This window comes from Oncorhynchus gorbuscha, linkage group LG01 (genome assembly GCF_021184085.1).
Source record: "Oncorhynchus gorbuscha isolate QuinsamMale2020 ecotype Even-year linkage group LG01, OgorEven_v1.0, whole genome shotgun sequence".
In the NCBI taxonomy this organism is placed as follows: domain Eukaryota; kingdom Metazoa; phylum Chordata; class Actinopteri; order Salmoniformes; family Salmonidae; genus Oncorhynchus; species Oncorhynchus gorbuscha.
The window spans coordinates 13222362-13243120 of NC_060173.1; the positions used below are offsets into that span (position 1 = coordinate 13222362).

The following is a 20759-nucleotide window of genomic DNA, read 5'->3' on the forward strand; positions in this document are numbered from 1 at the left end:
CGACTCTTCAACCTCAGGATGCTGAAGAAATATGGCCTGTCCTAGAGGGCCCCTCACAGTGTTCTAAAGGAGCACCATTCGAGAGCATACTGTCAGGCTGTATCACGCCATGGACCGCAAGGCTCTTCAGAGGGGGACACGTGCAGCCAAACGCACCATTGGGTGCACACTTCCTACAATACAGGACACCTACAACAACATGTGTCACAGGAAGTCCAAGAAGAGGGGCGGCAGGGTACAAATCTGTCGTTCTGCCCTGAACAGGCAGTTAACCCACTGTTCCTAGGCCGTCATTGAAAATAAGAATTTGTTCTTAACTGACTTGCCTAGTTAAATAAAGATCATCAGGGACCCAAGCCATGCCCTGTTCTCTCCGCTTCAGTCACTCAGATGCAGGCAGAACAGGAGCCTCATGGCAAAAACTGAAAGACTGGCAATAGTTTCTACCTTCAGACTATCAGGCTGCTGAACAGCCAGCACTAGTCAGATACCTGCTCCCCTCTCCCCCTATGGACCCACCCCCATTGTATTTATTCATCACTGCTACAGTTAATATTATATATACAGTGCTATTTCTATTTTTGTTATATATAACCATTTTCATTATTTTTTTTCACTTGGTCCTCAGAGCTCAGAGCCTAAGAGTTTCACTGTACCCTGCAATCACATCTGAAACCCTGTTCATATGAATATTAAACAATCTGAATCTGACTAAGCCCTCAACTACAGAGAGGTGAACCTGGAGAAAATTATCCTCAGCCAGCTGGTACAGTGACTCTGTTCACAAACACAAACAGACAACACAGAGACCCAAGACAGCAACACAATTAGACCCAACCAAATCATGAGAAAACAGAAACATAATTACTTGAACCATTGTAAAGAATCAACAACAAAAAACTGAGCAAACTGGAATGTTATTTGGCCCTAAGCAGAGAGTACACAGAGGCAGAATACCAGACCACTGTGACTGACCCTAAACAGAGAGTACACAGAGGCAGAATACCAGACCACTGTGACTGACCCTAAACAGAGAGTACACAGAGGCAGAATACCTGACCACTGTGACTGACCCTAAACAGAGAGTACACAGAGGCAGAATACCAGACCACTGTGACTGACCCTAAACAGAGAGTACACAGAGGCAGAATACCAGACCACTGTGACTGACCCTAAACAGAGAGTACACAGAGGCAGAATACCTGACCACTGTGACTGACCCTAAACAGAGAGTACACAGAGGCAGAATACCAGACCACTGTGACTGACCCTAAACAGAGAGTACACAGAGGCAGAATACCAGACCACTGTGACTGACCCTAAACAGAGAGTACACAGAGGCAGAATACCAGACCACTGTGACTGACCCTAAACAGAGAGTACACAGAGGCAGAATACCAGACCACTGTGACTGACCCTAAACAGAGAGTACACAGAGGCAGAATACCTGACCACTGTCACTGACCCTAAACAGAGAGTAAACAGAGGCAGAATACCAGACCACTGTGACTGACCCTAAGCAGAGAGTACACAGAGGCAGAATACCAGACCACTGTGACTGACCCTAAGCAGAGAGTACACAGAGGCAGAATACCTGACCACTGTGACTGACCCTAAACAGAGAGTACACAGAGGCAGAATACCAGACCACTGTGACTGACCCAAAATTAAGGAAAGCTTTGACTATGTACAGACTCAGTGTGCATGGCCTTGATATTGATAGAGGACGCCATTGGAAGACCTGGCTCTCAAGAGAAGACAAGCTATGAGAGAGAGTGAGAGAGAGAAAGACCTCCTGCCAAATGTATGTGTCACATGTGATGACGCTGGAGAGACGAAGCAGGTACGGGGAGTCACACATTTAATAAGGAACGGACATGGAACGAGACAGGAACAGCGTCAGCATACAAGAAAACAAAGACAAAAAACAATCAATGCATCAGCAGGGACCAGAGCAGGGAAACTGACAAATAAAGGGAAGGTAATAAACAGATGATAAAGTGAGTCCAATATTGCTGAAGTGCGTTACGAGACAAGGCAGGTGTGCATAAATGATGGCAGGAATGCGTGATGCAGGGCAGCCCGGCGCCCTCAAGTGCCGGGGGGAGCGGGAGCAGACACGACAGTACCCCCCCCCCCCCAGGGGCGCCACCCGGCATCCCACCTGGGTGAACCGGCCGAGACATGGGCGCAGGCAAGCTGTTTGGGGCGTGGGTGCCCAATGAACCGGCAGGAGCGTGAGAGCCTGGCGAGCTGGCTGAGGCATGGAAGCCAGACAATCTGACTGAGGCAAAACGCCTGTTGATCCTGCTGCAGCGAGGGAGCCCGATGATCCAGTGGAGAGCGACGTGGGATGGAACGCCGCCGAGCCAACCGAGGCAAGGAAACCTCTCGAGCCAGCCAGGGCATGAAAGCCCGACGTTCTGGCTAGGCATCCCCAGTTCCATCGGTGGCAACCCAGAGCCGATGCCACCATACCAACCGGAATGCCAGTACTCCCCGATGCTTTGTGTGATGACCTCTACATTCTGTCACATGTGATGACGCTGGAGAGACGAAGCAGGTACGGGGAGTCACACATTTAATAAGGAACGGACATGGAACGAGACAGGAACAGCGTCAGCATACAAGAAAACAAAGACAAAAAACAATCAATGCATCAGCAGGGACCAGAGCAGGGAAACTGACAAATACAGGGAAGGTAAACAGATGATAAAGTGAGTCCAGGTAAGTCCAATATTTCTGCAGCGTATGACAAGGGAAGGCAGGTGTGCGTAAATGATGTCAGGAATGCGTGATGCAGGGCAACCTGGCGCCCTCAAACGCCAGAGGAGGGACGAGCGGGAGCAGACGTGACAGCATGACCATATTAGAGACACATATTTTCCTCAGATTACACAGATCCACAAAGAATTTGATTTTGATAAACTCCCATATCTACTGGGTGAAATACCAGTGTGCCATCACAACAGCAATATTTGTGACCTGTTGCCACAAGAAAAGGGCAACCAGTGAAGAAGGAAGACCATTGTAAATACAACCCATATTTATGTTTATTTATTTTCCCTTTTGTTCTTTAACCATTTGCACATCGTTACAACACTTTATATGTACATAATATGACATTTGTAATGTCTTTATTCATATGGAACTTCTGTGAGTGTAATGTTTACTGTCCATGTATATTGTGTATTTCACTTTTGTTTAATATCTACTTCACTTGCTTTGGCAATGTTAACACATGTTTCCCATGCCAATTGAATTGAATTGAGAGAGAAAACAGAGAGAGGGAGGGAGGGATGTGTAAGTGACAGATGACTGCTGAGACAAATGGTACTGAAGGATCTGCTCTTGGACCAACAGGCTCCCAAGCCATAAATCTGCTAAATAGCCAAATTGCTAAATAGTCAATTAATGGTACCCAAACTATTTGCACTGACTCTATCTTGCACTGACCTTATACACACTCACTAGACTATATATCTAAACCATATACACACTCACTCACACACAGTACATTGACACTCCCACACAAACCCTACACATATTCACATACATGTATACTACATACGCACACAAATACACATAACACAAACATGCAGATCGACACAACACAAACACAAATACATACACATTTACACACGCACACATTTACACGGCTGCTGCTACCTGGTCTTTATTTGGCAACTATTGTTATCTACCCTGATGCCTAATAACTTTACCATGCCTTCATGTACATACAGCACCTTGAAAAAGGGGCTCTACAAACAGGTCAGGGACAAAGTTGTGGAGAAGTACAGATCAGGGTTGGGTTATAAAAAAATATCATCCCTATCATTAAACATCCCACGTAGCACCATTAAATCCTAAATAAAAAATGGAAAGAATATGACACCACAACAAACCTGCCAAGAGAGGGCCACCGACAGAGATGGCCGCCTCGCTTCGTGTTCCTAGGAAACTATGCAGTTTTTTGTTTTTTACGTGTTATTTCTTACATTGGTACCCCAGGTCATCTTAGGTTTCATTACATACAGTCGAGAAGAACTACTGAATATAAGATCAGCGTCAACTCACCATCAGTACGACCAAGAAGATGTTTTCCGCAACGCGGATCCTGTTTTCTGCCTTACAAACAGGACAACGGAATGGATCGCATGCAGCGACCCAAGGAAATGACTCCGAAAAAGAGGGAAACGTAGCGGTCTTCTGGTCAGACTCCGGACAAGGGCACATCGCGCACCACTCCCCAGCATTCTTCTTGCCAATGTCCAGTCTCTTGACAACAAGGTTGATGAAATCCGAGCAAGGGTAGCATTCCAGAGGGACATCAGAGACTGCAACGTTCTCTGCTTCACGGAAACATGGCTTACTGGGAAGACGCTATCCGATGCGGTGCAGCCAACGGGTTTCTCCACGCATCGCGCCGACAGAAACAAACATCTTTCTGGTAAGAGGAGTGGCGGGGGCATATGCCTCATGACTAACGAGACATGGTGTGATGAAGGAAACATACAGGAACTCAAATCCTTCTGTTCACCTGATTTAGAATTCCTCACAATCAAATGTAGACCGTATTATCTTCCAAGAGAATTCTCTTCGATTATAATCACAGCCGTATATATCCCCCTATAACTTTATTTAACTCTTTGCAAACTGGAAACCATTTATCTGGAGGCTGCATTCATTGTAGCTGGGGATTTTAACAAAGCTAATCTGAAAACAAGACTCCCTAAATTTTATCAGCATATCAATTGCGCAACAAGGGGTGGTAAAACCTTGGATCATTGTTACTCTAACTTCCGCGACGCATATAAGGCCCTGCCCCGCCCCCCTTTCGGAAAAGCTGACCACGACTCCATTTTGTTGATCCCTGCCTACAGACAGAAACTTAAACAAGAGGCTCCCACGCTGAGGTCTGTCCAACGCTGGTCAGACCAAGCTGACTCCCCACTCCAAGACTGCTTCCATCACGTGGACTGGGACATGTTTCGTATTGCGTCAGATAAAAATATTGACGAATACGCTGATTCGGTGTGCGAGTTCATTAGAACGTGCGTTGAAGATGTCGTTCCCATAGCAACAATAAAAACATTCCCTAACCAGAAACCGTGGATTGATGGCAGCATTCGCGTGAAACTGAAAGCGCGAACCAACATGACCGAATACAAACAGTGCAGCTATTCCCTCAACGGCTCAGACACAAGAGGCATGTGGCAGGGTCTACAGTCAATCACGGACTACATGAAGAAACCCAGCCCAGTCACGGACCAGGATGTCTTGCTCCCAGGCAGACTAAATAACTTTTTTGCCCGCTTTGAGGACAATACAGTGCCACTGACACGGCCTGCAACGAAAACATGCGGTCTCTCCTTCACTGCAGCCGAGGTGAGTAAGACATTTAAACGTGTTAACCCTCGCAAGGCTGCAGGCCCAGACGGCATCCCCAGCCGCGCCCTCAGAGCATGCGCAGACCAGCTGGCCGGTGTGTTTACGGACATATTCAATCAATCCCTATACCAGTCTGCTGTTCCCACATGCTTCAAGAGGGCCACCATTGTTCCTGTTCCCAAGAAAGCTAAGGTAACTGAGCTAAACGACTACCGCCCCATAGCACTCACTTCTGTCATCATGAAGTGCTTTGAGAGACTAGTCAAGGACCATATCACCTCCACTATACCTGACACCCTAGACCCACTCCAATTTGCTTACCGCCCAAATAGGTCCACAGACGATGCAATCTCAACCACACTGCACACTGCCCTAACCCACCTGGACAAGAGGAATACCTATGTGAGAATGCTGTTCATCGACTACAGCTCGGCATTCAACACCATAGTACCCTCCAAGCTCGTCATCAAGCTCGAGACCCTGGGTCTCGACCCCGCCCTGTGCAACTGGGTACTGGACTTCCTGACGGGCCGCCCCCAGGTGGTGAGTGTAGGCAACAACATCTCCTCCCCGCTGATCCTCAAAACGGGGGCCCCACAAGGGTGCGTTCTGAGCCCTCTCCTGTTCTCCCTGTTCACCCACGACTGCGTGGCCACGCACGCCTCCAACTCAATCATCAAGTTTGCGGACGACACAACAGTGGTAGGCTTGATTACCAACAACGACGAGACGGCCTACAGGGAGGAGGTGAGGGCCCTCGGAGTGTGGTGTCAGGAAAATAACCTCACACTCAACGTAAACAAAACTAAGGAGATGATTGTGGACTTCAGGAAACAGCAGAGGGAACACCCCCCCTATCCACATCGATGGAACAGTAGTGGAGAGGGTAGCATTTTTTAAGTTCCTCGGCATACACATCACAGACAAACTGAATTGGTCCACCCACACAGACAGCATCGTGAAGAAGGTGCTGCAGCGCCTCTTCAACCTCAGGAGGCTGAAGAAATTCGGCTTGTCACCAAAAGCACTCACAAACTTCTATAGATGCACAATCGAGAGCATCCTGGCGGGCTGTATCACCGCCTGGTACGGCAACTGCTCCGCCCTCAACCGTAAGGCTCTCCAGAGGGTAGTGAGGTCTGCACAACGCATCACCGGGGGCAAACTACCTGCCCTCCAGGACACCTACACCACCCGATGTTACAGGAAGGCCATAAAGATCATCAAGGACATCAACCACCCGAACCACTGCCTGTTCACCCCGCTATCATCCAGAAGGCGAGGTCAGTACAGGTGCATCAAAGCTGGGACCGAGAGACTGAAAAACAGCTTCTATCTCAAGGCCATCAGACTGTTAAACAGCCACCACTAACATTGAGTGGCTGCTGCCAACACACTGTCATTGACACTGACCCAACTCCAGCCACTTTAATAATGGGAATGGATGGGAAATGATGTAAATATATCACTAGCCACTTTAAACAATGCTACCTTATATAATGTTACTTACCCTACATTATTCATCTCATATGCATACGTATATACTGTACTCTACATCATCGACTGCATCCTTATGTAATACATGTATCACTAGCCACTTTAACTATGCCACTTTGTTTACTTTGTCTACATACTCATCTCATATGTATATACTGTACTCGATACCATCTGCTGTATGCTGCTCTGTACCATCACTCATTCATATATCCTTATGTACATATTCTTTATCCCCTTACACTGTGTATAAGACAGTAGTTTTGGAATTGTTAGATAGATTACTTGTTGGTTATCACTGCATTGTCGGAACTAGAAGCACAAGCATTTCACTACACTCGCATTAACATCTGCTAACCATGTGTATGTGACAAATAAAATTTGATTTGATTTGATTTGATTTAATCAGAGAGGCAACAAAGAGACCAAAGATAACCCTGAAGAAGCTGCAAAGCTCCACAGTGGAGATTGGAGTATCTGTCCATAAGATCACTTTAAGCTGTACACTCCACAGAGCTGGGCTTTACTGAAGTGTGGCCAGAAAAAGTCATTGTATAGAGAAAAGAATAAGCAAACACGTTTGGTATTCGCCAAAAGGCATTTGGGAGACTCCCCAAACATATGGAAGAAGGTACTCTGGTCAGATGAGACTAAAATTGAGCTTTTTGGCCATCAAGGAAAACGCTATGTCTGGCGCAAACCCAACACCTCTCATCACCCTGAGAACCTCATCCCCACAGTGAAGCATGGTGGTGGCAGCGTTATGCTGTGGGGTTGTTTATCATCGGCTGGGACTCGGAAACTGGTCAGAATTGAAGGAATGATGGTGCTAAATACAGGGAAATTCTTGAGGGAAACCTGTTTGTCTTCCAGAGATTTGAGACTGGGACAGAGGTCCACCTTCCAGCAGGACAATGACCCTAAGCATACTGCTAAAGCAACACTTGAGTGGTTTAAGGGGAAACATTTAAATGTCTTGGAATGGCCTAGTCAAAGCCCAGACCTCAATCCAATTGAGAATTTGTGGTATGACTTAAAGATTGCTTTACACCAGCGGAACCCATCCGACTTGAAGGAACTGGAGCAGTTTAGCCTTGAAGAATGGGCAAAAATCCCAGTGGCTAGATGTGCCAAGGTTATGAAGACATACCCCAAGATACTTGCTGCTGTAATTGCTGCAAAAGGTGGCTCTACAAAGTCTTGAATTTTGGGCGGAGGGGAAATAGTTATGTACGCTCAAGTTTTCTGTTTTTTTTTGTCTTATTCCTTGTTTGTTTCACAATAAAACATATTTTGCATCATCAAAGTGGTAGGCATGTGGTGTAAATCAAATGATACAAACCCCCCAAAATAACATTTTAATTCCAGGTTGTAAGGCAACAAAATAGGAAACATTCCAAGGTGGGTTAAAACTTTCGCAAGCCCTGGTCCCTCAACCCACGACTCCTCTTCCATATTTAAACATGCTCCTGTAATCACTGTCTTTATTTTGGAGTATGAGGGGTTGGTTTTTGCATTTCTGCGTCCCAAATGATACCCTACTCCATATATAGTGCACTTACTAGTGCCTTAGGGGCAATTTGGAGAGAAGTGTGCCATGTCATCTTGGTGGTAAACAAGGATGTGGTCTTTGTAGTGTGCAGCTGGTAACGACTATTGCTGGGGTATTAACAGCATCCACATATGTTGTTATCTATTATTCCTTCCAGTTCGTAAGCATATCTTATGTGTTACACATAGCTGGCACTGTACGAAACACAACCAGTGACTGAAGGGACAATAACAGCTCATTTGTCATGACGTCATAACTAGGATTTTTAATTTAAAACAATCCATTTTAATTCCAGGTTGTAAGACAACAAAATAGGAAAAATGCCAAGGGGGTGAATACTTTCAAAGCCACTGTATCTACCTCAAATATCTTATTATTATCAATCCTGATGGATAGTCACTTTACCCTGCCTGTCTTCATTTACATATAAACCTCAAATACCTTATTATTATCTATCCTGATGCATAGTCACTTTACCCTGCCTGTCTTCATTTACATATCTACCTCAAATACCTTATTATTATCTATCCTGATGCCTAGTCACTTTACCCTGCCTTCATTTACATAGCCCCCCCCTCCCGCCCGCAGCTCCTCGCCCAAGCCTCTCCAGGTTCTCCTTTACCCAAATCCAGATAGCAGATGTTCTGAAAGAGCTGCAAAACCTGGACCCGTATAAATCAGCTGGGCTTGACAATCTGGACCCTCTATTTCTGAAACGATCCGCCGCCATTGTCGCAACCCCTATTACCAGCCTGTTCAACCTCTCTTTCATATCGTCTGAGATCCCCAAGGATTGAAAAGCTGCCGCAGTCATCCCCCTCTTCAAAGGGGGAGACACCCTGGACCCAAACTGTTACTGACCTATATCCATCCTGCCCTGCCTATCTAAGGTCTTCGAAAGCCAAGTCAACAAACAGGTCACTGACCATCTCGAATCCCACCGTACCTTCTCCACTGTGCAATCTGGTTTCCGAGCCGGTCACGGGTCCGAGCCGGTCACAGCCACGCTCAAGGTACTAAACGATATCATAACCGCCATTGATAAAAGACAGTACTGTGCAGCCGTCTTCATTGACCTTGCCAAGGCTTTCGACTCTGTCAATCACCATATTCTTATCGGCAGACTCAGTAGCCTCGGTTTTGCGGATGACTGCCTTGCCTGGTTCACCAATTACTTTGCAGACAGAGTTCAGTGTGTCAAATCGGACTAGCATCACCACCCTGGATGGTTCCGACCTTGAATATGTGGACATCTATAAGTACCTAGGTGTCTGGCTAGACTGCAAACTCTCCTTCCAGACTCATATCAAACATCTCCAATCGAAAATCAAATCAAGAGTCAGCTTTCTATTCCGCAACAAAGCCTCCTTCACTCACGCTGCCAAGCTTACTCTAGTAAAACTGACTATCCTACCGATCCTCGACTTCGGTGATGTCATCTACAAAATTTCTTCCAACACTCTACTCAGCAAACTGGATGCAGTTTATCACAGTGCCATCCGTTTTGTCACTAAAGCACCTTATACCACCCACCACTGCGACTTGTATGCTCTAGTCGGCTGGCCCTCGCTACATATTCGTCGCCAGACCCACTGGCTCCAGGTCATCTACAAGGCCATGCTAGGTAAAGCTCCGCCTTATCTCAGTTCACTGGTCACGATGGCAACACCCATCCGTAGCACGCGCTCCAGCAGGTGTATCTCACTGATCATCCCTAAAGCCAACACCTCATTTGGCCGCCTTTCGTTCCAGTACTCTGCTGCCTGAGACTGGAACGAATTGCAAAAATCGCTGAAGTTGGAGACTTTTATCTCCCTCACCAACTTCAAACATTAGCTGAGCAGCAAACCGATCGCTGCAGCTGTACATAGTCTATTGGTAAATAGCCTACCCATTTTCACCTACCTCATCCCCATACTGTTTTTATTTATTTACTTTTCTGCTCTTTTGCACACCAATATCTCTACCTGTACATGATCATCTGATCATTTATCACTCCAGTGTTAATCTGCAAAATTGTAATTATTCGCCTACCTCCTCATGCCTTTTGCACACATTGTATATAGACTCCCCTTTTTTTCTACTGTGTTATTTACTTGTTAATTGTTTACTCCATGTGTAACTCTGTGTTGTCTGTTCACACTGCTATGCTTTATCTTGGCCAGGTCGCAGTTGCAAATGAGAACTTGTTCTCAACTAGCCTACCTGGTTAAATAAAGGTGAAAAAAAAAAATATATATATATATATATACCTCAAATGCCTTATTATTATCTATCCTGATGCCTGGTCACTTTACCCTGCATTCATTTACATATCTACCTCAAATAGTTCCACATTGATATGGTACTGGTACTCCCTGTATATAGCTCCACATTCATCTGGTACTGGTACTCCCTGTATATAGCTCCACATTGATCTGCTACTCCCTGTATATAGCTCCACATTGATCTGGTACTCCCTGTATATAGCTCCACATTGATCTGGTACTGGTACTCCCTGTATATAGCTCCACATTGATCTAGTACTCCCTGTATATAGATCCACATTGATCTGGTACTGGTACTCCCTGTATATAGCTCCACATTGATCTGGTACTCCCTGTATATAGCTCCACGTTGATCTGGAACTGGTACTCCCTGTATATAGCTCCACATTGATCTGGTACTGGTACTCCCTGTATATAGCTCCACATTGATCTGGTACTGGTACTCCCTGTATATAGCTCCACATTGATCTGGTACTGGTACTCCCTGTATATAGCTCCACATTGATCTGGTACTGGTACTGTCATGTTTTGTCTTATATTGTCTTGTCATTTTGCTTTTCCTTCTGTTCGTTTTCCCCCTGTTGGTCTTTTTAGGTTCGTTCCCTTTTTCTCTCTCCCTCCCTCTCTCTCTTCTCTCTATCGTTCCGTTCCTGCTCCCAGCTGTTCCTATTCCCTAATCAATCATTTAGTCTTTCCACTCCTGTTCCCTATCTTTTCCCCTGATTAGAGTCCCTATTTCTCCCCTTGTTTTCCGTTTCTGTCCTGTCGGATCCTTGTATATTGTTCACCGTGCTGTGTCTTTGTATCGCCCTGTCGTGTCGTGTTTCCCTCAGATGCTGCGTGGTGAGCAGGTGTCTGAGTCTGCTACGGTCATGCCTTCCCGAGGCAACCTACAGTTTATGATCGAGTCTCCAGTCTGTTCTCGTCATTACTGGAATTGTTTGTTATGCTTTATTTACCGCTCCGATTTGTCTAGGAGTATTGCATATTTCCTTTTCTGGATTAAAGACTCTGTTTTCGCCAAGTCGCTTTTGGGTCCTCATTCACCTGCATAACAGGTACTCCTGTATATAGCTCCACATTGATCTGGTACTGGTACTCCCTGTATATAGCTCCACATTGATCTGGTACTGGTACTCCCTGTATATAGCTCCACATTGATCTGGTACTGGTACTCCCTGTATATAGCTCCACATTGATCTGGTACTGGTACTCCCTGTATATAGTTCCACATTGATCTGGTACTGGTACTCCCTGTATATAGCTCCACATTGATCTGGTACTGGTACTCCCTGTATATAGCTCCACATTGATCTGGTACTGGTACTCCTGTATATAGCTCCACATTGATCTGGTACTGGTACTCCCTGTATATAGCTCCACATTGATCTGGTACTGGTACTCCTGTATATAGCTCCACATTGATCTGGTACTGGTACTCCCTGTATATAACTCCACATTGATCTGGTGCTGGTACTCCCTGTATATAGCTCCACATTGATCTGGTGCTGGTACTCCCTGTATATAGCTCCACATTGATCTGGTACTGGTACTCCCTGTATATAGCTCCACATTGATCTGGTACTGGTACTCCTGTATATAGCTCCACATTGATCTGGTACTGGTACTCCTGTATATAGCTCCACATTGATCTGGTACTGGTACTCCCTGTATATAACTCCACATTGATCTGGTGCTGGTACTCCTGTATATAGCTCCACATTGATCTGGTGCTGGTACTCCCTGTATATAGCTCCACATTGATCTGGTACTGGTACTCCCTGTATATAGCTCCACATTGATCTGGTACTCCTGTATATAGCTCCACATTGATCTGGTACTGGTACTCCCTGTATATAGCTCCACATTGATCTGGTACTCCCTGTATATAGATCCACATTGATCTGGTACTGGTACTCCCTGTATATAGCTCCACATTGATCTGGTACTCCATATAGCTCCACGTTGATCTGGAACTGGTACTCCCTGTATATAGCTCCACATTGATCTGGTACTGGTACTCCCTGTATATAGCTCCACATTGATCTGGTACTGGTACTCCCTGTATATAGCTCCACATTGATCTGGTACTGGTACTCCCTGTATATAGCTCCACATTGATCTGGTACTGGTACTGTCATGTTTTGTCTTATATTGTCTTGTCATTTTGCTTTTCCTTCTGTTCGTTTTCCCCCTGCTGGTCTTTTTAGGTTCGTTCCCTTTTTTCTCTCTCCCTCCCTCTCTCTCTTCTCTCTATCGTTCCGTTCCTGCTCCCAGCTGTTCCTATTCCCCTAATCAATCATTTAGTCTTTCCACTCCTGTTCCCTATCTTTTCCCCTGATTAGAGTCCCTATTTCTCCCCTTGTTTTCCGTTTCTGTCCTGTCGGATCCTTGTATATTGTTCACCGTGCTGTGTCTTTGTATCGCCCTGTCGTGTCGTGTTTCCCTCAGATGCTGCGTGGTGAGCAGGTGTCTGAGTCTGCTACGGTCAAGTGCCTTCCCGAGGCAACCTACAGTTTATGATCGAGTCTCCAGTCTATTCTCGTCATTACGAGTGGAATTGTTTGTTATGCTTTATTTACCGCTCCGATTTGTCTAGGAGTATTGCATATTTCCTTTTCTGGATTAAAGACTCTGTTTTCGCCAAGTCGCTTTTGGGTCCTCATTCACCTGCATAACAGGTACTCCCTGTATATAGCTCCACATTGATCTGGTACTGGTACTCCTGTATATAGCTCCACATTGATCTGGTACTGGTACTCCCTGTATATAGCTCCACATTGATCTGGTACTGGTACTCCCTGTATATAGCTCCACATTGATCTGGTACTGGTACTCCCTGTATATAGTTCCACATTGATCTGGTACTGGTACTCCCTGTATATAGCTCCACATTGATCTGGTACTGGTACTCCCTGTATATAGCTCCACATTGATCTGGTACTGGTACTCCCTGTATATAGCTCCACATTGATCTGGTACTGGTACTCCTGTATATAGCTCCACATTGATCTGGTACTGGTACTCCCTGTATATAGCTCCACATTGATCTGGTACTGGTACTCCCTGTATATAACTCCACATTGATCTGGTGCTGGTACTCCCTGTATATAGCTCCACATTGATCTGGTGCTGGTACTCCCTGTATATAGCTCCACATTGATCTGGTACTGGTACTCCCTGTATATAGCTCCACATTGATCTGGTACTGGTACTCCCTGTATATAGCTCCACATTGATCTGGTACTGGTACTCCCTGTATATAGCTCCACATTGATCTGGTACTGGTACTCCCTGTATATAACTCCACATTGATCTGGTGCTGGTACTCCCTGTATATAGCTCCACATTGATCTGGTGCTGGTACTCCCTGTATATAGCTCCACATTGATCTGGTACTGGTACTCCCTGTATATAGCTCCACATTGATCTGGTACTCCCTGTATATAGCTCCACATTGATCTGGTACTGGTACTCCCTGTATATAGCTCCACATTGATCTGGTACTCCCTGTATATAGATCCACATTGATCTGGTACTGGTACTCCCTGTATATAGCTCCACATTGATCTGGTACTCCCTGTATATAGCTCCACGTTGATCTGGAACTGGTACTCCCTGTATATAGCTCCACATTGATCTGGTACTGGTACTCCCTGTATATAGCTCCACATTGATCTGGTACTGGTACTCCCTGTATATAGCTCCACATTGATCTGGTACTGGTACTCCCTGTATATAGCTCCACATTGATCTGGTACTGGTACTGTCATGTTTTGTCTTATATTGTCTTGTCATTTTGCTTTTCCTTCTGTTCGTTTTCCCCCTGCTGGTCTTTTTAGGTTCGTTCCCTTTTTTCTCTCTCCCTCCCTCTCTCTCTTCTCTCTATCGTTCCGTTCCTGCTCCCAGCTGTTCCTATTCCCCTAATCAATCATTTAGTCTTTCCACTCCTGTTCCCTATCTTTTCCCCTGATTAGAGTCCCTATTTCTCCCCTTGTTTTCCGTTTCTGTCCTGTCGGATCCTTGTATATTGTTCACCGTGCTGTGTCTTTGTATCGCCCTGTCGTGTCGTGTTTCCCTCAGATGCTGCGTGGTGAGCAGGTGTCTGAGTCTGCTACGGTCAAGTGCCTTCCCGAGGCAACCTACAGTTTATGATCGAGTCTCCAGTCTATTCTCGTCATTACGAGTGGAATTGTTTGTTATGCTTTATTTACCGCTCCGATTTGTCTAGGAGTATTGCATATTTCCTTTTCTGGATTAAAGACTCTGTTTTCGCCAAGTCGCTTTTGGGTCCTCATTCACCTGCATAACAGGTACTCCCTGTATATAGCTCCACATTGATCTGGTACTGGTACTCCCTGTATATAGCTCCACATTGATCTGGTACTAGTACTCCCTGTATATAGCTCCACATTGATCTGGTACTGGTACTCCCTGTATATAGCTCCACATTGATCTGGTACTGGTACTCCCTGTATATAGCTCCACATTGATCTGGTACTGGTACTCCCTGTATATAGCTCCACATTGATCTGGTACTGGTACTCCCTGTATATAGCTCCACATTGATCTGGTACTGGTACTCCCTGTATATAGCTCCACATTGATCTGGTACTGGTACTCCCTGTATATAGCTCCACATTGATCTGGTACTGGTACTCCCTGTATATAGTTCCACATTGATCTGGTACTGGTACTCCCTGTATATAGCTCCACATTGATCTGGTACTGGTACTCCTGTATATAGCTCCACATTGATCTGGTACTGGTACTCCCTGTATATAGCTCCACATTGATCTGGTACTGGTACTCCTGTATATAACTCCACATTGATCTGGTGCTGGTACTCCTGTATATAGCTCCACATTGATCTGGTGCTGGTACTCCCTGTATATAGCTCCACATTGATCTGGTACTGGTACTCCCTGTATATAGCTCCACATTGATCTGGTACTGGTACTCCCTGTATATAGCTCCACATTGATCTGGTACTGGTACTCCCTGTATATAGCTCCACATTGATCTGGTACTGGTACTCCCTGTATATAACTCCACATTGATCTGGTGCTGGTACTCCCTGTATATAGCTCCACATTGATCTGGTGCTGGTACTCCCTGTATATAGCTCCACATTGATCTGGTACTGGTACTCCCTGTATATAGCTCCACATTGATCTGGTACTCCCTGTATATAGCTCCACATTGATCTGGTACTGGTACTCCCTGTATATAGCTCCACATTGATCTGGTACTCCCTGTATATAGCTCCACGTTGATCTGGAACTGGTACTCCCTGTATATAGCTCCACATTGATCTGGTACTGGTACTCCCTGTATATAGCTCCACATTGATCTGGTACTGGTACTCCCTGTATATAGCTCCACATTGATCTGGTACTGGTACTCCCTGTATATAGCTCCACATTGATCTGGTACTGGTACTGTCATGTTTTGTCTTATATTGTCTTGTCATTTTGCTTTTCCTTCTGTTCGTTTTCCCCCTGCTGGTCTTTTTAGGTTCGTTCCTTTTTTCTCTCTCCCTCCCTCTCTCTTTCTCTCTATCGTTCCGTTCCTGCTCCCAGCTGTTCCTATTCCCCTAATCAATCATTTAGTCTTTCCACTCCTGTTCCCTATCTTTTCCCCTGATTAGAGTCCCTATTTCTCCCCTTGTTTTCCGTTTCTGTCCTGTCGGATCCTTGTATATTGTTCACCGTGCTGTGTCTTTGTATCGCCCTGTCGTGTCGTGTTTCCCTCAGATGCTGCGTGGTGAGCAAGTGTCTGAGTCTGCTACGGTCAAGTGCCTTCCCGAGGCAACCTACAGTTTATGATCGAGTCTCCAGTCTGTTCTCGTCATTACGAGTGGAATTGTTTGTTATGCTTTATTTACCGCTCCGATTTGTCTAGGAGTATTGCATATTTCCTTTTCTGGATTAAAGACTCTGTTTTCGCCAAGTCGCTTTTGGGTCCTCATTCACCTGCATAACAGGTACTCCCTGTATATAGCTCCACATTGATCTGGTACTGGTACTCCCTGTATATAGCTCCACATTGATCTGGTACTAGTACTCCCTGTATATAGCTCCACATTGATCTGGTACTGGTACTCCCTGTATATAGCTCCACATTGATCTGGTACTGGTACTCCCTGTATATAGCTCCACATTGATCTGGTACTGGTACTCCCTGTATATAGCTCCACATTGATCTGGTACTGGTACTCCTGTATATAGCTCCACATTGATCTGGTACTGGTACTCCCTGTATATAGCTCCACATTGATCTGGTACTGGTACTCCCTGTATATAGCTCCACATTGATCTGGTACTGGTACTCCCTGTATATAGTTCCACATTGATCTGGTACTGGTACTCCCTGTATATAGCTCCACATTGATCTGGTACTGGTACTCCCTGTATATAGCTCCACATTGATCTGGTACTGGTACTCCCTGTATAGAGCTCCACATTGATCTGGTACTGGTACTCCCTGTATATAGCTCCACATTGATCTGGTACTGGTACTCCCTGTATATAGCTCCACATTGATCTGGTACTGGTACTCCCTGTATATAACTCCACATTGATCTGGTGCTGGTACTCCCTGTATATAGCTCCACATTGATCTGGTGCTGGTACTCCCTGTATATAGCTCCACATTGATCTGGTACTGGTACTCCCTGTATATAGCTCCACATTGATCTGGTACTGGTACTCCCTGTATATAGCTCCACATTGATCTGGTACTGGTACTCCCTGTATATAGCTCCACATTGATCTGGTACTGGTACTCCTGTATATAACTCCACATTGATCTGGTGCTGGTACTCCCTGTATATAGCTCCACATTGATCTGGTGCTGGTACTCCCTGTATATAGCTCCACATTGATCTGGTACTGGTACTCCCTGTATATAGCTCCACATTGATCTGGTACTCCCTGTATATAGCTCCACATTGATCTGGTACTGGTACTCCCTGTATATAGCTCCACATTGATCTGGTACTCCCTGTATATAGATCCACATTGATCTGGTACTGGTACTCCCTGTATATAGCTCCACATTGATCTGGTACTCCCTGTATATAGCTCCACGTTGATCTGGAACTGGTACTCCCTGTATATAGCTCCACATTGATCTGGTACTGGTACTCCCTGTATATAGCTCCACATTGATCTGGTACTGGTACTCCCTGTATATAGCTCCACATTGATCTGGTACTGGTACTCCCTGTATATAGCTCCACATTGATCTGGTACTGGTACTGTCATGTTTTGTCTTATATTGTCTTGTCATTTTGCTTTTCCTTCTGTTCGTTTTCCCCCTGCTGGTCTTTTTAGGTTCGTTCCCTTTTTTCTCTCTCCCTCCCTCTCTCTCTTCTCTCTATCGTTCCGTTCCTGCTCCCAGCTGTTCCTATTCCCCTAATCAATCATTTAGTCTTTCCACTCCTGTTCCCTATCTTTTCCCCTGATTAGAGTCCCTATTTCTCCCCTTGTTTTCCGTTTCTGTCCTGTCGGATCCTTGTATATTGTTCACCGTGCTGTGTCTTTGTATCGCCCTGTCGTGTCGTGTTTCCCTCAGATGCTGCGTGGTGAGCAGGTGTCTGAGTCTGCTACGGTCAAGTGCCTTCCCGAGGCAACCTACAGTTTATGATCGAGTCTCCAGTCTGTTCTCGTCATTACGAGTGGAATTGTTTGTTATGCTTTATTTACCGCTCCGATTTGTCTAGGAGTATTGCATATTTCCTTTTCTGGATTAAAGACTCTGTTTTCGCCAAGTCGCTTTTGGGTCCTCATTCACCTGCATAACAGGTACTCCCTGTATATAGCTCCACATTGATCTGGTACTGGTACTCCCTGTATATAGCTCCACATTGATCTGGTACTAGTACTCCCTGATATATAGCTCCACATTGATCTGGTACTGGTACTCCCTGTATATAGCTCCACATTGATCTGGTACTGGTACTCCCTGTATATAGCTCCACATTGATCTGGTACTGGTACTCCCTGTATATAGCTCCACATTGATCTGGTACTGGTACTCCCTGTATATAGCTCCACATTGATCTGGTACTGGTACTCCCTGTATATAGCTCCACATTGATCTGGTACTGGTACTCCCTGTATATAGCTCCACATTGATCTGGTACTGGTACTCCCTGTATTGATCTGGTACTGGTACTCCCTGTATATAGCTCCATTGATCTGGTACTGGTACTCCCTGTATATAGCTCCACATTGATCTGGTACTGGTACTCCCTGTATATAGCTCCACATTGATCTGGTACTGGTACTCCCTGTATATAGCTCCACATTGATCTGGTACTGGTACTCCCTGTATATAACTCCACATTGATCTGGTGCTGGTACTCCCTGTATATAGCTCCACATTGATCTGGTGCTGGTACTCCCTGTATATAGCTCCACATTGATCTGGTACTGGTACTCCCTGTATATAGCTCCATTCTTGTGTATTTGATTGTATTCCTCTTCTTTTACTATTTTATTTATATGTTTTAACTCTGCATTGTTGGTTAAGGGCTCGTATGCAAGTATTTCATGGTAAAGTCTACAGCAGTTGTATTCGGGCGGATGGACAAAAAACATTGATTTGATATGAGGTTAGTACATTATGGGTGTCACGTGATGGTTCCTCAGGTCTCTCCACTGCTGTTCCTCTCATGGTGCTTTCCCAAGGACTGATCCAGGGACACATGCTACTTTCGAGGCCACTTATAAATAGTTAAGAGAGCAGGTCCCAGAGCTGAGCTGAACAGCGGCAGGCAGTGGGGGAAGAGAGGCTTGTCTACAGCCTTCAGGCAGGACAGACACACTGCAGGGGGACTTACGCCAGCCAGTGCACATACTTTATAAGCAGTTACACTTTGAACCCCAACACACACACACCACACACACAGGCTTGCGTGCATAATTTGTCATTTCATCATTGTTCCTCCAAAATAAGCTGGTTGAATAACAGAATAAGTGGTACTTCTCTCTCCCTCGCTCTCTCTCCTGCACACACACACACACACACACACACACACACACACACACACACACACACACACACACACACACACACACACACACACACACACACACACACACACACACACACACACACACACACACACACACACACACACACACACACACACACACGCACACAGTGAACTTGAAAGACCAGGGAAAACAGAGTGAAGGGAATTCGATAATTCGATGGGTAAATGATTTAGTATGGCATTCCTATTTGATCCAGAAGGAGGACATTGATGGGATTTGTCCTGGACTCAGCTGTCTGTCTGTCTCAATCAAATACTGAATCATGTTAAATATGTACCTGCTGAATAGTGAGCCCATGGAAATTCTACACTTCAATAATTCACACTTTATATTCAGCTTGTAGATTAATAGGGCATTAATTCTATCAGCATTACAGGGAGAAGACCTGAAATGTTCTTTCACTCATAATATAATGAATATATCAAAGACAAGTTCCCTTAATAATACATTTTTCCACACGACTGCAATAACTCTGCTGGCCTTGACATGTCCTTTCCACATTGACCTTTTCATGGTGGATACAGGGTATAACTGTTCAAGGTATAGTTTTCACCCGTTCCAATACAAGAACGTACACCAGCCGTTGATATTCACATTCATTTAAATGAATATAATGAATCTATTGTACAACCTGAAAGAAGCGAAAAATAAATATAAAGCCCTTCATTCATTTTTCTCACCTGCGTGTGGATTTTGGCGATTTGCTTCTCATTCACATTGGGCTGTTGATAAACCCGGCTCTTGTAACGGAACTGCAAATGGAAGAAGAAAATTTACTTCAACACTTTACTTAAAGCCAAAAAATTATAATACATTATGATGTAGTAAGACTTGTCATGACTTCTGTCACGATGTAGCACTTTTGGGTGTATATCGTGGCTCCCCCTCTCTCACTTTCTCTCCCACATCAGGTTTTACAACGATCATAAATTCCTGGTAGAAACTCTCAGTATGGCGGGAGAGAGCCTATGGAGAACAAAGGCATTCTCC

General features: G+C 45.2%; 1 protein-coding gene across 1 annotated transcript in view; it reads right to left on the reverse strand.

Annotated features, from left to right (window-relative positions):
* Nucleotides 1-20759, reverse strand: part of LOC124033248 (SH3 and multiple ankyrin repeat domains protein 2-like) — a 209048-nt gene that overhangs the window by 179183 nt on the left and 9106 nt on the right. The window contains exon 3 of the mRNA XM_046345236.1: nt 20450-20521. Coding sequence (XP_046201192.1) covers nt 20450-20521 — 72 coding nt within the window. The remainder of the gene's footprint in view (nt 1-20449; nt 20522-20759) is intronic.